Here is a 20,276-nt window from a genome sequence, read left to right on the forward strand (position 1 = left end):
TCATAGTGTGTTCTTTGAACCTTCCCCCTTATGATGCTTTGGATGCAGATGCACTGGCAGAACTGTTCTGGGCACTCCCACACCCATTCCTCATTGTGCGTCACTTCAATGGATCAGTGTGCTGTGGGGCTTGGCTACCATTTGCTTCAAGGGTTGGACAATCGAGTGACTTGTCCATTCTGGGAATATGTGCCTTCTGAATGCGGGTCAAATTACACACTTTTCCACAGCTACAGGGCCTTTTTCAACCACTTACCTTTATTTTTGTTCCCCAGCTATTGCAGACCCTGTTCAGTGGAAAGTGGCTACAGATTTACCTTCTAGTGACCACTTCCCAGTGTAGATCCATGTGCTGACTAGGACAGTGGCTGACAGGAGACCACAAAGACTGACAATACAAAGGGTAAATTGGTTGCAGTGCAGTTGACAGGCTATTTTTGAACAAGGGTATTGTGTACAGGAGACGGTGTCCCATATCACTTGTGACAGACAGCGGGCTGGCACAGAGTCCATCCCTCAGTCTAGCAACTGCCTCAGACAACAGCCAGTATCTTGGAATGACGACTGTTGATTGGCACTCAGGGCCAGATCAAAAGCTCTGCAGAGCTCCAAACTCTGTCCAACTACAGAAAATCTTTATGCATTTACATTTACAACAGCACATGGCAGGTGAGAGAGAAAAGAACAGAAGAGGACTTCCTGGAGGTTATTCATGACTTCCATTAATCAGTCCACTTTCACTGCCCAAGTTTGGGAATCAATAAGACGGATTTTGGTCAAGGTTAGTACACGTACCCTTAATGCCTTGTCAAGTAATGGGGTCTTTGTGGACACGCCAGAAGACATAGCTCAGGTTTAGGCTGAACACTTCTTTACTGTTACTGCATTATCCACACAAGCTCCTGCTTTTCAGGCATTCCTTAGGACTACAGAGATGAGGAAACCCAATTTCTTCTCGCATAGTGAGGAAATCTACAACCTTCTGTTCTCTATGTGAGAATTGGAATCAGTTTTTTTTTAGCCAGAGACACTACTCCAGGACCTGATGAGATCCATTACACCATGCTTCATCATCTGTGCCCTGAAGTGAAATGACAGCTCCTCTTGTTTCAATCAGATCTGGTTTGACAGAGAGTACCACACAACTTGGAAGGAGGCAATATTAATTCCATTCTGGAAACCAGCCAGGGACTGTAGCAACCCTAACAGTTATCAGAGATTAGCCCTTACCAGTTTCATGGTTAAGACTCTTGAACACATGGTCAACTACTGCCTTTTCTGGCTGCTTGAATCCTGAGGTCACCTGAGCTGCTCCCAGTACAGTTTCAGGGACTACATTTCCACCCTTGACAACTTAGGTCTTCTGGAGATGGCGATACAGGAGCTGTCCTTACACGAAAACCATTTGGTTTGTGTTTTTTTTTTACCTTGAAAAAGCATATGACACCACTTAGAGATACTACATCCTTTGTTAACTTATGAATGGGGACTACATGTACCCCTGTCGCTTCTTATCCGATCCTTTCTTGAGGAGCGGTGTTTTTGATACCACATTGGCAATGCCATGTCTGTCTGCTGTGTTCAGGAGAATGGTGTGCCCCATGGCAGTGTCCTCAGTGTCACATTGTTTTCATCACTATCAACAACATTTCCTTTGCAGACAGGAGTTCTTTCAATTGCTCTTTCTTTGTGGATGACTTTGCAATCTTCTACTCTCTCTCTGATCTTATAATGACAACAAGGCTACTACAGCTGACCATTAGGAGGCTGAAAACCTGGGCCAGAACAATTGATTTTTAGTTCTCACCATAGAAAACTACATATGTCAATTTTAAATGTGCCCATCGAAGTTTTAACCAACTGGTGCTCACAACTGGGAACAATATTATAAGCTTTCAAGAAACCGTTCACGTTTTGGATTTATTATTTGGCTCGAAATTAACTTTATTCCCACACCTGAAAGACCTACAAACAAAGACTTCCAGTCATTAAATATTTTGAAATGTCTTTGCGGAAAAACATGGGAAGCTGACAGGTCCCACTTCCTGCAGTTTTAAAGGGCATTTGTTTGATCACATTTAAGATTTTGGCTGCATGGTCTACAGATTTGCCCATCCTTCCTACCTCAAGCTGTTAGAAGCTGTCCATCATGAGGACATTCGGATATTGACTGGAATGTTTTGGACCAGCACAGTTTAGAACCTCTGTGGAGAGGCTCGAGAACAATCATTCTCGATTCAGCAACTTATCCTTTTGGCTCAACAGTGCTGAAAGTCTCAGCATCATCTCAGTCATTGACATTTAGCTTAGTGGTCCAACTCACCTTTTAATGGCTGTTCTGGAATTGGTCCCACACAACCAAGTCATTTGTGATACTGTCTCAAGGATCTGGATCTCTCGAGCATCAAAATACACAGCCAGAGATGGAACGCATTTCCACCTTAGCATCTTCAGAGGATGAAAGGGATTTAAAGCTTGACACTGTACAAGAAAACTTTTACTGTAAATTATGTTTTTAAAGCTTGGTTTTTGTCCATTTTAAGTAGGTACCACAATTTCATTATTGTTTATACAGATGGATCCCAGAAAGAAAATGCTCTCAGTTGCTCTGCTGTTTTTTCTGACAGGGTTTTTAAAGTGCTTCTTATGGGACTGTTAAATTGTGAAGCAGAATTGTATGTCATACTGATTGCACTGGACTGGGTTTACAGACATCACCATACATGGTTTCTTGCCTATTCTGACACTCGTGGTGCATTACAAGCACTTCAAATGTATCCAGTGCACCAGCTGACTCAGCTCATCCACGACTCCTTACAGCCATTCCAACTCTGTGGCAAGGTGTTTTGCTGGGTACCTGGCCACATTGGGATACAGGGCAATGACATGACCAACATGGCCAACAAAGCCACCAAGGAAGCATGTTTTGGTATGGTGTTGCCCATCAATCTTCCATCCCGTTGCATGCCATCATCTCATTTTATGACAGATGCAACATGCATCAGTGGGAGACTGAATGGTAGCAGATGACAGACAATGAACTATAGTTTCTTAAATTTATCACAAAGGCTTGGTGGTAGGAGGTTGTGCTTACCAGACTGCACATCTGGCATAGCCCTTGAACACACTGCGTAAAGTATGTGGCATGCCTCTTTCAGTCCAGCATATTGTTGTGTGTCCTATATACTGATATCGAGACAGCCATCAGTCTCAATGGGGATCTGCCCACCATCATTGCAGATATCTGTTACAGTGTTATAAGGGTGGTGAAATTTTGTGAACTGTCAGGCCTCATCCCTAAATTTCTGGGGAACAGCAGCAGACCTTAATACATTATAAACAGCTCCTCATGTGAGGACAGCATTTGTTGCCACCCATGAAATTAACAGGCTGACTTTTTATCAGGGTGCTGATGACCATGATGCTGAGTGCCCCTCAGCCACATCAACAGAACAGTGGTACTTCATGGACATCCTGCATCTTCATTTGTTACCTCTTGTGTGACAGTATTGTAGAGCCATTTTTTGACAGGAAAATGCTGGTTCACAAGTGATACAAATATGTTTGAACTGTCAATGTGAAGTTGAGATATCTCATAGCCAGTAAAATCCACAGATGTGTCCCCAATAAAAAGTGTGGAAGCCACTCAGATGTCAACTTCACCTCAGGGCCAGTATACAAGACATCAGTGAGCAGTTCCAACAATTTAGAGTCACCTTACCTCAGGAGAAATGGGAGTAGTCTGCCAAGTCCTTTCTATATTTAGGGATAGAAATTGTATGACCACATAAATGCTGTAATGGATAAAGCAGATGGTAGACTTCATTTTATTGGTAGAATGGTCAGGAAGTGCAATCAGTCTACAAAGGAGATTGCGTAAAAATTACTCATGTGACTGGTTCTAGAATATTGTGCAAATGTGTAGCAACCCGTACCAGGAAGGACTAACAGAGGATATTGAACAGAGGAGGACAACATGAATGGTCACAGGTTTTTTATCTGTGGGAGGGAGTCACATAGATACTGAAGGAACTGAAGGGGGCAGACTCTTTAAGGCAGATGAAAACTATCCCAAGAAAGTCTATTAACAAAGTTTCAAAAACCAGCTTTAAGTGATTACTCTATTACACTATTTATTGCTCACATTTGGATCATGAGGTTAAAATCAGAATACTTAATGCATCTACAGAGGATGTGAGTCACACTTCCAGTGCTCCATATGTGAATGGAACAGGAAGCAACCCTAATAATTAGTGCAATGGGATGTACCATTTGACATGTACCTCATGGTGGCTTGCAGAGTATAGATGTAGATGTAAATTCAACTCAGTTTTGTAATCACTGCAAAAAAATTACATTCTCTCAAAATGTGAGGTTTCCCTTCTTTCCCCCCTATGCTTCTGGGTGCTTCAGTTTTTTCAGTGTATTTTGTCATTTGACTACTTTTCTTCAAAATTGTTTTGCCATTCTTTCCAAAATATTTGTGATGCTCCATTTAAAAACCTCTACATCAGTTTCTGTTACATGCTCACATTACAACTCCCTTTTAATAGTCCACATCATGACTGTCATGAGCTTTATTTTAAGAATTTACTAACTGCTTTGTATATTCAAGAAATATAATTTATTGTTACTCTGAACAGCAGTCAGACAACACCATGAACATCAGCAGTTGACACAGCAACAGAAGAAAATTCAGGAGCTCATCATATGTTGTCCACACAGCCAGCAACTCTTGCTCCCACTGAGCAGCCATTTCTAAAGGTTTCTACAGGAAGTGTTTCATAGAGTGGAGGGCACTGGTAGGACAAATATATTAGTTCTAATGGAGAACATTTTGAAGGGGATGAGGTTGTCTTGTACACAATTTGAAAATACATAACTTTTAAAAAATAATTCTTTTTTTTGGTGGCCCTTGCAGTAGGGTTTTTCAAGAAATTTCAATTTGACACATGGGCCTCAATCAGTGTGCTCAATTTAGATACCTTTCTCCTCTCACCCCTGTCCCACCTCTCCCTGCAATGCTCACAGCAACACACAGTGTCTTATAGATGGCAGCAGTTTTTCATTGTGGGTTCAGCTATTAATTGTGGTCATATATAAAAGTATGGAACACCAACTCATGCTGTTGGTTGTCAATTCACAGTTTGCAGGAAACATTTTTGGACATGATGCTTTCATCTTTTGAGCAGCCCCATTTCAGAACTTTGAGGCAATGCTGCATCAATTTGATCAACTATTTTTCTAAGGATGTGGGTACAACTGCCAATTTTGAGACCCACATAACATTTCATTCAACAGCAGTTCCAAAGTTCCGTCAAGCCGACCCATACTATTTGCTATGCAAGATAATGAAGACAGAACTCAACAAATGTTGGAATCTTGGGCAAGTCACTTGTTTCACAGAGCAAGTTGGCCTTCCACATGTTCACGATCCAGAAACTCATTGGCAATTTTCAGCTTTGTGATGATTTTATGAACACAACCAGGGCAAAAAGGGAAATAGATGTTTATCCCACTCCAAGCATCATCAAAGAGTTATTGGTTACATTGGCAGGTGGTCAGCACCTTTCCAAAATTAACTTCATGGATAAATCTCTCCAGCTGCAATTGGACACAGTTTAGTCAGATTTCAGCATTAAATACATGTTTTGGGCTGCACCAGTTTAACTAGTTGCGGTGGCTTCAGCTCCAAGACTACTCCAGTTTCCTTACATGGTATTAATTACTGGGATGATCAGGAATTGCAATATAAAATTTTCAGCTGAATTGAAGATTGTCAATTTTGTGTACTGGCTCCATGAGAAGCAAGCATCTGCTAAACTTGCAGGCAGTTTTTCAATGGGCTGCATCACAAGACTGAGAAATGTAACCTTTTTTGCTCCTAGAGTGCAGTATTTGGGGCAAATGTTAAGTAAGGGCAGTATAGTTCTAATGGCAGAGCATGTTGCAACAATTAACAAACCACCAGTTCATAAGAATATTAGGCAGTATCAATCATTGTTGTTATAGAAAACTACCATGCAAAATTCATTGCATGGTCTGCTCACTTTTATCAGTCATTGAAACAGCTTTGTAAGAAAGGAGTGGAGTTTGAGTTGTCAGAGGCATGGCAGTCAGCTATTAATATCTCCTCCTCTCTGTTACCTGTTTGGGCACATTAACCCTCAGTAAGGCCCTGACCAAGGGCACCAGTGCATTCCAATGCAACAGTGGCGCAATTCTCTCTCACATAAATCTCAGTAGCTTGGAGGAGCCTATTGTTTTGAACTCAAAGACCTTGTCTGCTGTGTAGAAAAATCCCCAGGTTAAGTAGCAGGCAATTGGGGACCATATATGGTGTCCAAAAGTTCCACATTGCCTTGTACAGCACATAAGTCCACTTCCTTACAGATAGTAAGTTGATCATCTCTCTGTTTGGTCCCCAGCCCACTATTCTGGACATAACTTCACAGCATTTGATCTTGTCCGTGAGTAATTATTCCTATGACTTTCACTACTGGCACACTTCATGGCACACGAACACAAATGCTATGTGTCAGGGTTACAGCCAGGCTCCAACTTGGACTTTGATAAGCAAGAGGCAAGTGTCTCCCGCTGTACCACAACCTACAGGATAATTTAAATGAAATTCCATTGATTGTATGGAAAGTCTCAACAGCTTCATGTTATGATCTGCTCCTGCGCAGATTAACTACAATGGTCTAGCAGGGATGACCAGAACATTTTCCTACAGGGCCAGACCGAGCATTCTGGACATTTTTCAATATGTGCGATGGGCTCAACACTATTGATGGTGTCCTACTGCTTGCTATGGAAGATCAGTGCGTTCTGCAGATGTTACATGCATGTCATTGAGCACCCACCTAGCAGAAATGTCTTCCATGGTCAGTACCAGAGCATCCATGGCACTGGGTGTATATGGATATCACAGATCATTTCTTGTGGCCAAGTGGCTATTAGTGGCAGATGCCTCATAACTTCCCAGTGTTGCCAGGTTATCTTCAGTGATGTTAAGTGATACACCTTGGGCATTATCTGTCATTTTTACAATACGAGTTGTGTCACATATCCCAGACTCTGAAAAAGGTTGAACTTTGTATCAGAGAGATTTGAAGCATTCCACTGAAATGATATTCAGCACCTGATCATGCCATTACATCAAGCATCAAATGCAGATGTTGGATGATTGTTCATGATGTTCACAGCACAACTTGAGACATCTCATCAACAGTACCTAGAGACAGTGCTCTGTCCAGTTTTTTGGAGTCTTACTGAACAAGTCCAACCAATGGATGCAGTCTGGCTTAGGTGCTGCATGGCTGTCAACCTATTATCTCTCATCCATTGCACACAGCACCTTGTGCCTCTGGTGTGAGGGTCATGCCATGACATCAGTGAGGTTCCACCGTCTGAGCATAAACATTAGGGTGGAGACCGGACTCAAGACATTGTGGTGGGACATAATGAGCAAAACTTTTGCAGAGGTGTAGTGGGTCAGCACTGCCTGACATCCCAAGCTAACCACCAGCACCTGCATCAAGCCATCCTATCACTCTGAAAGGTAGCAAGCACACACACACAGGTGGGCAGGACCCACCAACCTTGCTGCAACCACTGAGCGGCACTCACAGCCATTCCCACAACCTTCCACCCATCCTATAATTTGCATCATCACCTGGTGGAACGCACTAACCAGAACTGTTTGGCAGAGGAGGCAGGTGGGGGGTGATTGATGGAGGTGGAGTACCACTCTTCATCGTCACACAATCTGGCAAAGGTTGCCCACACACCCTACAGTATTTGACCACCAGCTTTTGATGGAGCATCAGCCAATCACCACTCAATCCATTGCCACCAGTGGGCTGGCAGAGAGTGCCCAATGGAACCCCTTATGGAGCCATTCATAGCCCTTCATGTACCTCCAGCACAAGTTAGGGAATTTTTGGCCCTGCATACCTCGTTAAGGCAGGAAGGGATTAGATATCCCCCACCAGACTCTTGTTGGACAATTAGCATTTTGTGGTTGAGAATTGAAGAGATCCTTGACTGCCCTGTAAGTGGCTCATGTGTCATATACTGGGCACAGTCTTTGGATGCACAGCTTTCCTGGTGTGATCTCATGGACTCTAAGGCCAGTCATATGTTAGCATTCACTCAGAGTCCTTTTTCATCTTTGTCTTTGTTCACTTGCTTGTGTATTGTTTATTCATCAAAATGCTACATGCTCACATTTCTGGGTTTGCCCCTGACTGCACTTATGGATCCTCTGCTCATGTACAGCGACGTGGTGTTTTTTGCAGGTGATGTGTGCCACATTTATCTGGGCTTATACTGAGCACTGTGCAGCCACTATCATTGTATTACACCAGACTGAACACAAATCATAGACCATACTTGTAAAAAAAAAAAAAAAAAAAAAAAAAAAAAAGTGATTGTGTTAATTATCGCTGTAAACTGCATTAACAACAGCAAGTGCTACTTCCTTTTAGTTGAAAAAGCTAAGTTACATTTTCCAGCAATTTTTTGCTGCTATTTTCTTGTAAGGTAATACCTTACAACATATGTCCAAAACATACAAGTTCTTTTCAGGGAGCACCAGACAATTTCTTTCTCAACTGTGTTGTCTTGGTAAAACCATCAAGGACTGAAAAAACTGTGTGTACATGCCAACAGTCTTGGTAGACACTGAAATCCTGAACTACAGTCCTGTAGCCCATTGCAAGAGGAGCGAAACAAAACACATACTGCATTGAAAAAGTGGTGGTGCCCCCCTCCCCCTCCCCCCGTTTCTTCTTCCTTCTTCCTTCTTCCTGGTATTATTCCGTGTCATCACAAGTTTCACAATGTTAGTGACAGAGGGTGCCTGGATGCCCTTTCTGTTACATCCCTGACTCCTTGGGGTAGAATGTGTGTACCTCATCTGTGTGTAGCATTAACCCATGCTAAAGTGTGAAAATATTTTCCAAATGTCTGCAAATTGTGTAACTGGTGGGATGATGGTAGAGAGTCAGTATTTAACATAGTACAATGTGGAAAACCATCTATCCCAGATGTGTCAAATTGGCCCTCATTGTTAATCCACCAGACAGATTCAATCTACGGCTGACACACATCTCCAAATCCTAGAAACAGTGTGCTAGTTCACACTGCTATCTGGATGGATGACATTGAAAAAGTGGACTACTATGTGGTAATTCATTTTCTGAATTTGAAGAACAATGCTGCAACAACAAACCATCATATGAAAGTGATTATGTGTTGAAGATGGTTCCATTGTAGTCAAACAAGACTGACTGAGAAAGAAAAGTAAAATAAAAATAAAAAAAAGATGGCAGATCATCTCTCTATAAAAGACTGAACACTGAGCATATTGGAGGATCAGGTGCTAGGAGACTGAAATATTAGAACTGGGGTGATAGTAAAGAAAGTGAAAGTCTCCCATGACATTTTGAATAGTTCAAAAGCTACTGCAAGCCAAGTTCCACAAACATGTACACCGATCCCAGAAACTTGTTGAACAAATGCCAGTGGAAATGTTACAGCTATGTCTAGCCAGTCCAAGCAATTACTTCAGCAGCCTAATGACCACGGATAAGGCTGGGTTTATCATTATGATGCCATGATAAAGGACCAAAGTGCACAGTGCAAATGTACACATTATCCTCATAAAGGGCAAAATCACAACGGGAGTGCACCATTGAAATGCCCTGATCAGGCAGGCAGGAAGGCAGGCAGGCAGGAAGGCAGGCAGGCAGGCAGGCAGGCAGGCAGGCAGGCAGGCAGGAAGGCAGGCAGGCAGGAAGGAAGGCAGGCAGGAAGGAAGGCAGGCAGGAAGGAAGGCAGGCAGGAAGGAAGGCAGGCAGGAAGGAAGGCAGGCAGGAAGGAAGGCAGGCAGGAAGGAAGGCAGGCAGGAAGGAAGGCAGGCAGGAAGGAAGGCAGGCAGGAAGGAAGGCAGGCAGGAAGGCAGGCAGGAAGGAAGGCAGGAAGGCAGGAAGGAAGGAAGGAAGGCAGGAAGGAAGGAAGGCAGGAAGGAAGGAAGGCAGGAAGGAAGGAAGGCAGGAAGGAAGGAAGGCAGGAAGGAAGGAAGGCAGGAAGGCAGGCAGGCAGGCAGGCAGGCAGGCAGGCAGGCAGGCAGGCAGGCAGGCAGGCAGGCAGGCAGGAAGGAAGGCAGGAAGGCTCACTCACTCACTATCCCTCTCTAACAAGGAAACATTTCTAGAATGATTATGTCATTTAAGTTGGAACATTCCCTGAACAGCCACAATGTAGACATCTACACAGTTCAGTCGCAGTGTATCACTGCCTAAATTCAACATCAATCTGTAACAACCACTCTCAGACAGCAGGTGGCTGCACTATCTGTGGTGGGTATACAGAGCAAGTTTAGGGGGGCATTGAAAACAGTGCAGTCATTATCATCGAAATGTGCATATGAAGAAATTCATCTGATGTCCAAAACAGCATAATCATTAATTTTTGCGACAAGAGTGGAAGCATTTCTGAAATGGCTAAGGTTGTGAAGTGTCCACATGCTGCCATGTTTTAAGCCTAGATCACATAAGAAACAGATTGCCCGTCCTTATGGCGGAACAGGCAACCGTAAAAATAGTTTTCCTGTCGGTCAACAGATGTCGCAGGTGATGCTACAATGTTAACTGACCTGTCTGTGTTACGGAATTGGCAACGCTGTATCTTTGGTGACATGAATGATGCTGATTTGTGTTCGGTTAGAGCACTGCGTGTGAAATGCATTCATCACACTGATGACTGTAGACCACGATCGGCTACTGTTTTTCCCCGAGTTTTCAATCAAAAAATGTAGATTAGCTCCTGTAATTCCACATACCAAGTTTATTTCTACTGTAGGGATACTTCTCACAATCATATGCGAAATGGAAAGTAACACACAATCTGCACTCGCACAGACCTGTTACTATAAGCAGTGTTGTTTTTGAGTGAAAGCCGTGTGAGCATTATTAGAGCGCAGATAAAAATATAAATTAAAATAGGCAGCGTCTATAGTTTGCATGCTATGCTCGTTGTCTTCTATCCTTCTCCCTTCATTCCAGTATAAATGTTTGTTCACACGTATAAGCGAATGGCAGTGAACATTGGCAAATCATCTATGAATACTCATTTGCAGCAGTGTAAACGAGGTTTTACACTCTTTCACTTCGTCCGCTCTAGTACATATACCAGGATTTAAGGGACCGATGACCTAGCAGTTAGATGACGCCTATTATTCATTTATTTCACTGTTGCGATCTCAGCTCTAGAGCCATTTTCAAGTACCAAGGGAATGGTCTTGTAAGGTAATGCTTCTTAAATTGTTTACCAAATGTTACCACACTATGCTTTGCATTTTGTTAATTGTATCTTATATTGGTTTCAGTTTTCACATTGCACACAAAAATGCCTATACAGTGAACAAACAGTTTCAAAAAAAGTCCAAATCGAAGCAAAGATTTCATTTAAAAATTATATGATATGATTCTTGTACAGGAAGGGCTGCCACGTTATATCAGAATATAAGATTGACAAAATGTAGATAGGATCAAATGCTTAGGGATCTTTATTAATTCTTACTCTTAACTAATTTATAGATTTACCTGAATTTAAAATCCACTCTCGTAACCTTTCTTTATTTTGGACGGGAATCTGAACATTTTTAGTTCAGGATTTGTTCATCTACTCCTTCCACAGTTGACATACTCACAGGCCCTTGGCATGACGACTCGATCCACTACCACCAGTATGTCAAACAGCTGTACTTCACAGACGCCAAATAGTGGAAAGGTGCACGTGTTCGGCCAATGTTGCCACATATTTCACAGAACGGAGTGCCATCTAGTGATTGATTCCACAAGTAAGGGTGTGACACTGTTGCCACCTGGTGGCCATTCCCTGACAAGGTTTGCCTGCTCGGCCAAGCAATTGGACAATCTGTTTCTTACGTGATCTGGGGTTTAAGTATACCATGCACGCCAAAATGACTATCCGATACTGCCATCGAAACAACTGTGGTGCACTACAGGCCATAGATGACAGGGGTGAACCACAATTGTGCAGATGTTTATTGGTGAATAGACCTGCAACTGTTGAGTAACTGACCATCCAGATGAACCGAGGGGCTACCAATGGTATCTTTTCAACAACTGTTCAGCAGACATTGCTGCGTGAGTGCCTCCACAGCAGGTGCCTGGTTGACACGCACCTCCTGACTACTGTTCAGCAGTGGTGATTGCTAGGATTTGCATGCCAATATCTCAACTGTATGTCCAATGAATAGCATCAGGTGGCCTTTCCAGATGGACCAAGTTTTATGCTCCATCAGACAGATGGCTGTTGGCACGTATGGCGTGAAACATATGAAAGTAAGCTCCCTGCAACAATCGGCAGAAGGGTCAAGGTTGGAGAAGGGAGTACTGTGGTCTGGAGAATGTTTTTTTCACATTCCGTGCATGATATTGTCATTCTCGAAGGCACAACTTATCACCTCAAGTATGCATCTATCCTTTGGAATGACACTTCCACCCGTACGTGCAGTCTGTTTTGCCTATGCACAATGGCATCTACCGGCAGGACAATGTAATGTCACACACAGCTCACAGTACCCAAAACAGGTTTGAAGAGCTGGAGGATGAATTTACCATAACTCCTGTAGAAACTCAACTGAGAAACCTAGTGCAGCTGGCCAAGGCACTGGACTCACCAAGGTTCCGTATCCCTGTTGGTTCCCTTCAGAAGCTCACAACACACTTCTTGCATGTCTCACAGTGGTCCACACATCAAAAGGGGTTTTTCAAACTTCTGGCAGGTGGTGGCATTAATGTGACTGAACAGTGTACAGCCAAAGTCTCTGCCAAGTAAGCTGTGACTCGGAAAAATTTGTCTCATTAAAGTGTGAAGATTTGGAGAAGGACAAACAGCATCAAAAAGTTCCATGGTAACAGCTTCATGGTTTTACTAGGTGAGAATGAAAGCCTTATGATAGCCACTAGCACTGTGATCGAATTAACTCTACATGCTACAATTGCAGTTCACTTACAGCAACCATAAGAAACAAATTCCTTATTCCTATCACTATTGCTGATCCAGAGATTATCATATGAGTGTTCTACTGATTCCTTAGTCAGCAGTGTTTGATCTTGGCATTCAGTTTCTTCAGGCAGCATTTTTAATGTTATTTATTACATTCTGACATACAAAGGTTTAGCACACTAAATGAAATGCAAAAGATATCAGTGTAGAATCTCAAACTCAATAAAACTTACTGCATGCTCCTGATTGCGTATATTATAGGACTACTATTTCTGCACTCGGCAATCTTTCCCATATCTGTCACATTTATCAGACATTCAACCAATCTGAAACAAAAGCATTAACAGATATAAACAAATGCTGACAGTGGAGCTGCTTCCAGTGTCTCATTCACCTAACTGCATTAAATAAGTCCTTAATGAAATTAAAAAAATTATACATAAAATCTGCATTTAGAATATAATTTTAAATAGGAACAGAAATTACTGTGAAAAGTAAATAGTGAAACAGGAAAAAGATTACCAGTGAACTAGGGGTGTGCCAGAAAGTAATGTCACAAATTTATATGGAAACTCTTAGAGCTCTACATACTTTTTTTATTTTTACATTCTACATATTTATTTTCTCCACTTGAGAGACCAGTTCATTAATACCATCACTGTAGAATGTTTGACTTTGTTGACAGATCCACAACTACACATCTGCTTGCACTGCTTCATCACTATCATAGTGAAGTCCTCAAAGATGAACCCTATGTTTGGGAAAGAGAGAAAAATTGGCTTGGACTGAATCAGGATTGTACAGAAAATGACTGATGACAGTGAACCCGAAGTATCAGATTGTGGCAGATGTTGCACGCACTTTTGTGGTCTGGCTTTATTGTGCTGAACGAGAGCTGTCAGTTGCCTGTTTACAGCACACTATTGCTCATGCACCAAAAGTTACATTACACACTGACATGTTACAATCCAGAGCCCGCTAGCTGCGGAGGGTTCCAGCTTGCGTCAGTGAAGCAGGAAGGTTGAAAAAGTAACATGCATTACACACCATACCTCAACCGATATTGAGAAAACGATAAAAAATTTAGGAACATTACTTTCCAGCATGCCCTCTTAGTTATTACATTCATGGGAAGAGGGATTCTAGCAAATACTTACATCTGTGACAATCAACATTAGTAACACTTAAAATATTCTGTTCAGTCAGAACTTCACGACCATCGACCTGCTATCGGTACAAACACATCCAGGTGATAGCATCACCACTCGGTGAGGAATGAGTGCTAGTCACACACACACACACACACACACACACACACACACACACACACACACACACACACACACACACACAGTGTGTGTAATATCAGTGGGCTTACTCTCTGTGTGTTGAATGGGGAAGGCATGTGATCCGAGCTTGTTTGAGGGCAGATCGCGATGGCACGGAGGATCAGCACAAGCATTTTGGAACTGCATGATTTGTCCGGAGTTTGAGGAGTGCTGTGGTGACTGCCTAACGTGGTGAAACCATGTCCACACATTTTGGCATTGGGTAGCCACCCCTCATTACAGATGTCTGACAGCATACGCTTGGCAGGCTTATCTACATCTACATCCATACTCAGCAAGCCATCTGACGGTGTGTGGCGGAGGGTACCTTGAGTACCTCTATCGGTTCTCTCTTCTATTCCAGTCTCGTATAGTTCATGGAATGAAGGATTGTCAGTATGCTTCTGTGTGGGCTCTAATCTCTCTGATGTTATCCTCAGGGTCTCTTCGTGAGATATATGGAGGAGTGAGCAATATACTGCTCAACTCTTCAGTATGTTCTCAAAACTTCAACAAAAGCCCGCACTGAGCTACTGAGGGTCTCTCCTGCAGAGTCTTCCACTGGTGTTTATCTATCATCTCTGTAATGCTTTCGGATTACTAAATGATCCTGTAACAAAGTGCACTGCTCTCCGTTGGATCTTCTCTATCCCTTCTATCAACCCTATCTGGTACGGATCCCCCACTGTTGAGCAGTATTCAAGCAGTGGGAAACAAGTGTACTGTAACCTACTTCCTTTGTTTTTGGATTGCATTTCCTTAGGATTCTTCCAGTGAATCTCAGTCTGGCATCTGCTTCACCGACAATTAACTTTATATGATCATTACATTTTAAATCACTCCTAATGCGTACTCCCAGATAATTTATGGAATTAACTGCTTCCAGTTGCTGACCTGCTATATTGTAGCTAAATGATAAGGGATCTTTCTTTCTATGTATTCACAGTTCATTACACTTCTCTACATTGAGATTCAATTGCAATTCCCTGCACCATGCATCAATTCGCTGCAGATCCTCCTGCATTTCAGTACAATTTTCCATTGTTACAACCTCTCGATATACCACAGCACCATCCGCAAAAAACGTCAGTGAACTTCCGAAGTCATCCACAAGGTTATTTATGTATACTGTGAATAGCAACGGTCTTACAACACTCCCCTGTGGCACACCTGAAATCACTCTTACTTCGGAAGACTCTTCTCCATTGAGAATGACATGCTGCATTCTGTTATCTAGGAACACTTCAATCCAATCACATAATTGGTCTGGTAGTCCATATGCTCTTACTTTGTTCATTAAACGACTGTGAGGAACTGTACCTAATGCCTTGCAGAAGTCAAGAAACATGGCATCTACCTGTGGATCCATGTCTATAGCGTTCTGAGTCTTGTGGATGAATAGCGCGAGTTGGGTTTCACACTACCATCTTTTTAGAAACCCATGCTGATTCCTACAGAGTAGATTTCTAGTCTACAGAAAAGTCATTGTACTCTAACATAAAGTGTGTTCCAAAATTCTACAACTGATCGACATTAGAGATATAGGTCTATAGTTCTGAACATCTGTTAGATGTCCCTTCTTAAAAAGGGGGTGATCTGTGCCCTTTTCCAATCCTTTGGAACACTATGCTCTTCTAGATACCTACAGTACACCGCTGCAAGAAGGGAGGCAAGTTCCTTCACGCACTCTGTGTAAAATAGAACTATTATCCCATCAGGTCCAGGGGCCTTTCCTCTTTTGAGCTATTTTAATTGTTTCTCTATCCCTCTGTCATCTATTTCGATAGCTACCGTTTTGCCATCTGTTCAACAATCTAGAGAAGGAACTACAGTGCAGTCTTCCTCTGTGAAACAGCTTTGGAAAAAGACATTTAGTATTTCGGCCTTTAGTCTGTCATCCTCTGTTTCAGTACCATAAAACAGGACAGGCAGTGAACTTTGATGGAACTAAGACTTTAATGCTGCGTAGAGTACAAGTGTGTCTAAACACAAAGTACACCAAACACTGCAATGACAAGTCTCCGCAGCCGACCACCCGTGCGTGTGCCAATGTTAACACCATGACATTGCCAACTATTACTGAAATGGGCACATGACATTGGCACTGGACATTGACAGAGTGGCAGAGTGTTGCATGGTCCAATGAATCCTTATGCCTCCATCGTGCCAATGGGAGGGTGTGACTACACCTCCTTGACACCTTTGCAGCAGGATGGAGACAAGCTGGTAGTGGTTACATTACACTCTGGGGAGCATTCACATGGGCATAAATGGATCCAGTGGATCTTGTACAAGGCACTATTACAGCCAATGATTATCGTACACTGGTTGTAGACCGCATACATCCCTCCATGATGAACCTATTTCCTGACAGCAGTGGCATTTTTTCAACAAGCTAATGCACCATGTCTTGAGGCCAGGAGCATGATGTAGTGGTTCAAGGAATGCAGTGTCAAGTTTCAAATGATGTGCTGGCTTCCAAACTCTCCAGATCTGAATCCAATTGAACACATCTGGGATGTGATTGAATGTGGCATCAGAGCTCATTGCCCCCACTCTCACAAATTTATGGAAATTAGGCAACTTGGGTATGCAGACATGGTGCCAACTCCCTCCAGAACCCTACCAAGACCTCATTGCTTCCATGCCATGTGTTACAGACGTTATCCATGTCAAAGATGGACATACAAGCTATTAGGTAGCTGGTCATAATGAGGTGGCTGATCAGTGCAGAATACACAGGTCCCTTCCAGGGGAGAAAAGAGAAATTGTTTGAGCAAGTTGGAAAAGGGAGGAAATTAATGTTGGAACAGATATATTTACTACAAATACCTAGGTTATAGGTAAGACACTCTTTCACATGAACATGCAAAATCAACCAGGAAGTAATACCATTTCCACTTCAACAGTTGCTACCTCCTTCCATGTAAAAACAGAAGTCATATCCTCAACCCACTGACCTCCATGAACAAATTTCTAAAGCAATTTCTTCATCCAATCCTTTGAACAGCACAGCGCCCCCCCCCCCCCCCCCCCCTTTCTTTCGAATTATGGTTCCTTGATTACTGACCAACCATCCTGGGACACCTGTACATTATATGCAGGCAGCCATTTGCATATTACATTTTCTAAAGTTTTCTGGGATATTAGCAAAAATGATACTGTATGGACGTTTGAGGGCTTAATCTTACCATGTCGTCGTCGTCGTCGTCTTCTTCTTCTTCAGTCATGAGACTGGTTTGATGCAGCTGTCCATGCTGCTCTATCCTGTGCAAGCTTTTTCATCTCCCAGTAACTACTGAAACCTACATCCTTCTGATCTGCTTAGTGTATTCATCTCTTGATCTCCCTCCACAATTTTTACCCTCCACACTGCCCTCCAATACCAAATTGGTGATCCCTTTATAGCGTCCCCAGTGCTATATTACAAAAAGACTTAAAAAACAGTTTTATAAAAAAAGAGACATTTAAAAATTGTATAATATATTTTTATCGTGTAGCTGTAAAATAATAATTTCTCTATGTAAGTTTCGATTGCAAAGAAATAATTTATGACAAAATGATCTAAAGAGGTGACAAGATATGCTCTTTTGTCAATTTTTTAGTCGTCTTCACTACTTCTCTCGTCTTGATTGTGTATAGATGGACATCTTGCGAGTGCTGGCTAAAGTAAGCATATTTGTATGAATTAAACATATTATATATTGATTCAATATTATTGTGCACATTTAATTTGTAAGAGGTGATCCCAATTTCATGTCCACCTTCCTTGAATTAATCTGCATTCAAGTAATTTACAGTTCAACAATCGCAGTGGTCGATGCAGCCAACGACGCCATTACGTGGCGATATTAACTTATGAAAAATTAGCGGAAGCAAAATACTCGCCCACTATTAACATAATATTAATTTTTCTCCACAGTTGCATGAAGTTGCAGAAATATGTAGCTTTAAGATTCTTATTTTCAGTACCAGGACTCCAACTACGTGGCAATGGTTAACGGAGGTAAGAGAAAAAGTACTCTCGCGCCTGTGTGGGCCGCAATTGTAATTAATAACTAAAGATCTTTTGCTTTAAAGTGAGCTGACTAGCCGAGGAAATTAATATGAAAAGTTCATTACATTGTTCAGCTTATATAATCATGTTTTAAGATTCAGTGAGTCTAACATTCATTAACGTAACAAATCATTTGAGATTAATATTGTTAAAAAGGAGAACTCCAGGAAAGCATTTAATCGTAAATCAAAATTAAATGAAATATTTTTATTAAGGCCCACCACCCTCTTTGTAAATGGGTGTGACCTGCATTTCCTTCCCACTTCTGATAATGGTTTTTGTCTGAGGGATCCATGATAGACTGTAGTTATGATGGAATAACTCTACCACAAGCCAATACAGAATCAGAGAGATTCCATGAAGCCATGGAGCTTCAGTAAATTTAAATCATTTCAGCTGTTCCACAACAGCATTCACATTAACACTTACTACACTTACTTTTCAATGGTACAGGGATTAAATTTAAGTGATTCTCCTTTTTTTCCCTTCATAAATGAAGTATGAAATTGGAGTTAAGTACTTATACTTTTGCTTTGCTATCCTCAGTTTCAGTTCCTGTCTTATCTGCTGGTAATCAGACACCAACTTTGACACCACTTAAAGTTGATATACTGCCAGAATTTCTTCAGCTTTGGGGAAAATCATTTGACAAAATTCTGCTACACTAGTAACTGAAGGCTTCACACATTGCTCTCTTTGCAGCCAGAAACACATTCAAATTTTTTTTACACCTGTTTTGCAATAACCTGTTTCTTTAGGAGTTTCTTTACATTAGTTGTATACCATGGAGGGTCCCACCCATTATGAACTGTTCTACTGAGTACACACCTATCCAACATGTGGTCAACTGTTCTTTTAAATTTGAGCCACAGCTCTGCTGCATATCCTTGTCCTCTGCTTGAAGTTTCAAGGTCCTCACTGAAATATGACACTTTTTTATCTAGTTTACTGAACATATGCATCCTTAAACATGTTTTAGTTGCCGTTTGTACTTATTATTTTTATCACAACTGCATCATGGTCACATACCAGTTTCTTTGTTCACATCCTCAAAAATATAAGGTTTGGTTATTGTCATTATAGCTATTACATTTCCATCATGATTGGGATCTTGAAACATGTGTTCCAAGTACATTTGAGAGAAGGCATTTAGTAGTGCCTCTCAGAATGTATTGTCTGCCCACCACTAAGAAAAATTAAACAGCTAGATTAGGACAGTACAGTCGGTCTCATCTTGCCCCCCTATTCACTTCACTCTATCTCTATCCATTAATCTACACCTACATGCAGATCATCCTATCTGTAGTCTCAGTTGTTCTCTTACAATTTACACCTGACCCTCACATCACCTAATCTTAATCAAGCTGCAGCATTGTGATGTGTATATGTGCATGTATGATATTAAACTACATTTTTTTCTTCTAAAATTGATGGTTGGGTAAAAAGGAAATACTACAACTTAAATGAAACCGAGCACAACACGTCTTCATCTACAATGCAAATGATTCATCAAACAAATTTTAACAACTGATCTTTCTTGTTATTTTCTCATGCATATATCCAGTTAAGATTTACCCCACTTGTATTTGGGGTGTGTGCGTGGGGGGGGGGGGGGGGGGGGGGAGTAGGATATATTACCTTGGTTCATTACCCCATGCAGCCAAATGCAGTGCTGCTATATCAATACCATCATCCTCAAAACTGATGTTTGCATCTGCACCCATCTCAAGAAGGATACTGGTTGTCTCTAAACAGCCGTCTTGAACGGCCATCATCAGTGCTGTTTCTCCTGAGAATTCCCTGTAAAGATTGAACAGAAAATGAATATGAATATGAATGGAAAATTT

General features: G+C 41.8%; 1 protein-coding gene across 1 annotated transcript in view; it reads right to left on the bottom strand.

Moving 5' to 3' along the window:
- LOC126291600 (ankyrin repeat and SOCS box protein 3-like) overlaps positions 1-20,276 on the bottom strand; it is a 291,789-nt gene that overhangs the window by 86,408 nt on the left and 185,105 nt on the right. The window contains exons 6-7 of the mRNA XM_049985135.1: positions 20,068-20,229; positions 13,278-13,370 (exon numbers count right to left, since the gene is read on the bottom strand). Coding sequence (XP_049841092.1) covers positions 13,278-13,370; positions 20,068-20,229 — 255 coding nt within the window. The remainder of the gene's footprint in view (positions 1-13,277; positions 13,371-20,067; positions 20,230-20,276) is intronic.

Source organism: Schistocerca gregaria, chromosome 9 (assembly GCF_023897955.1).
Source record: "Schistocerca gregaria isolate iqSchGreg1 chromosome 9, iqSchGreg1.2, whole genome shotgun sequence".
NCBI lineage: Eukaryota > Metazoa > Arthropoda > Insecta > Orthoptera > Acrididae > Schistocerca > Schistocerca gregaria.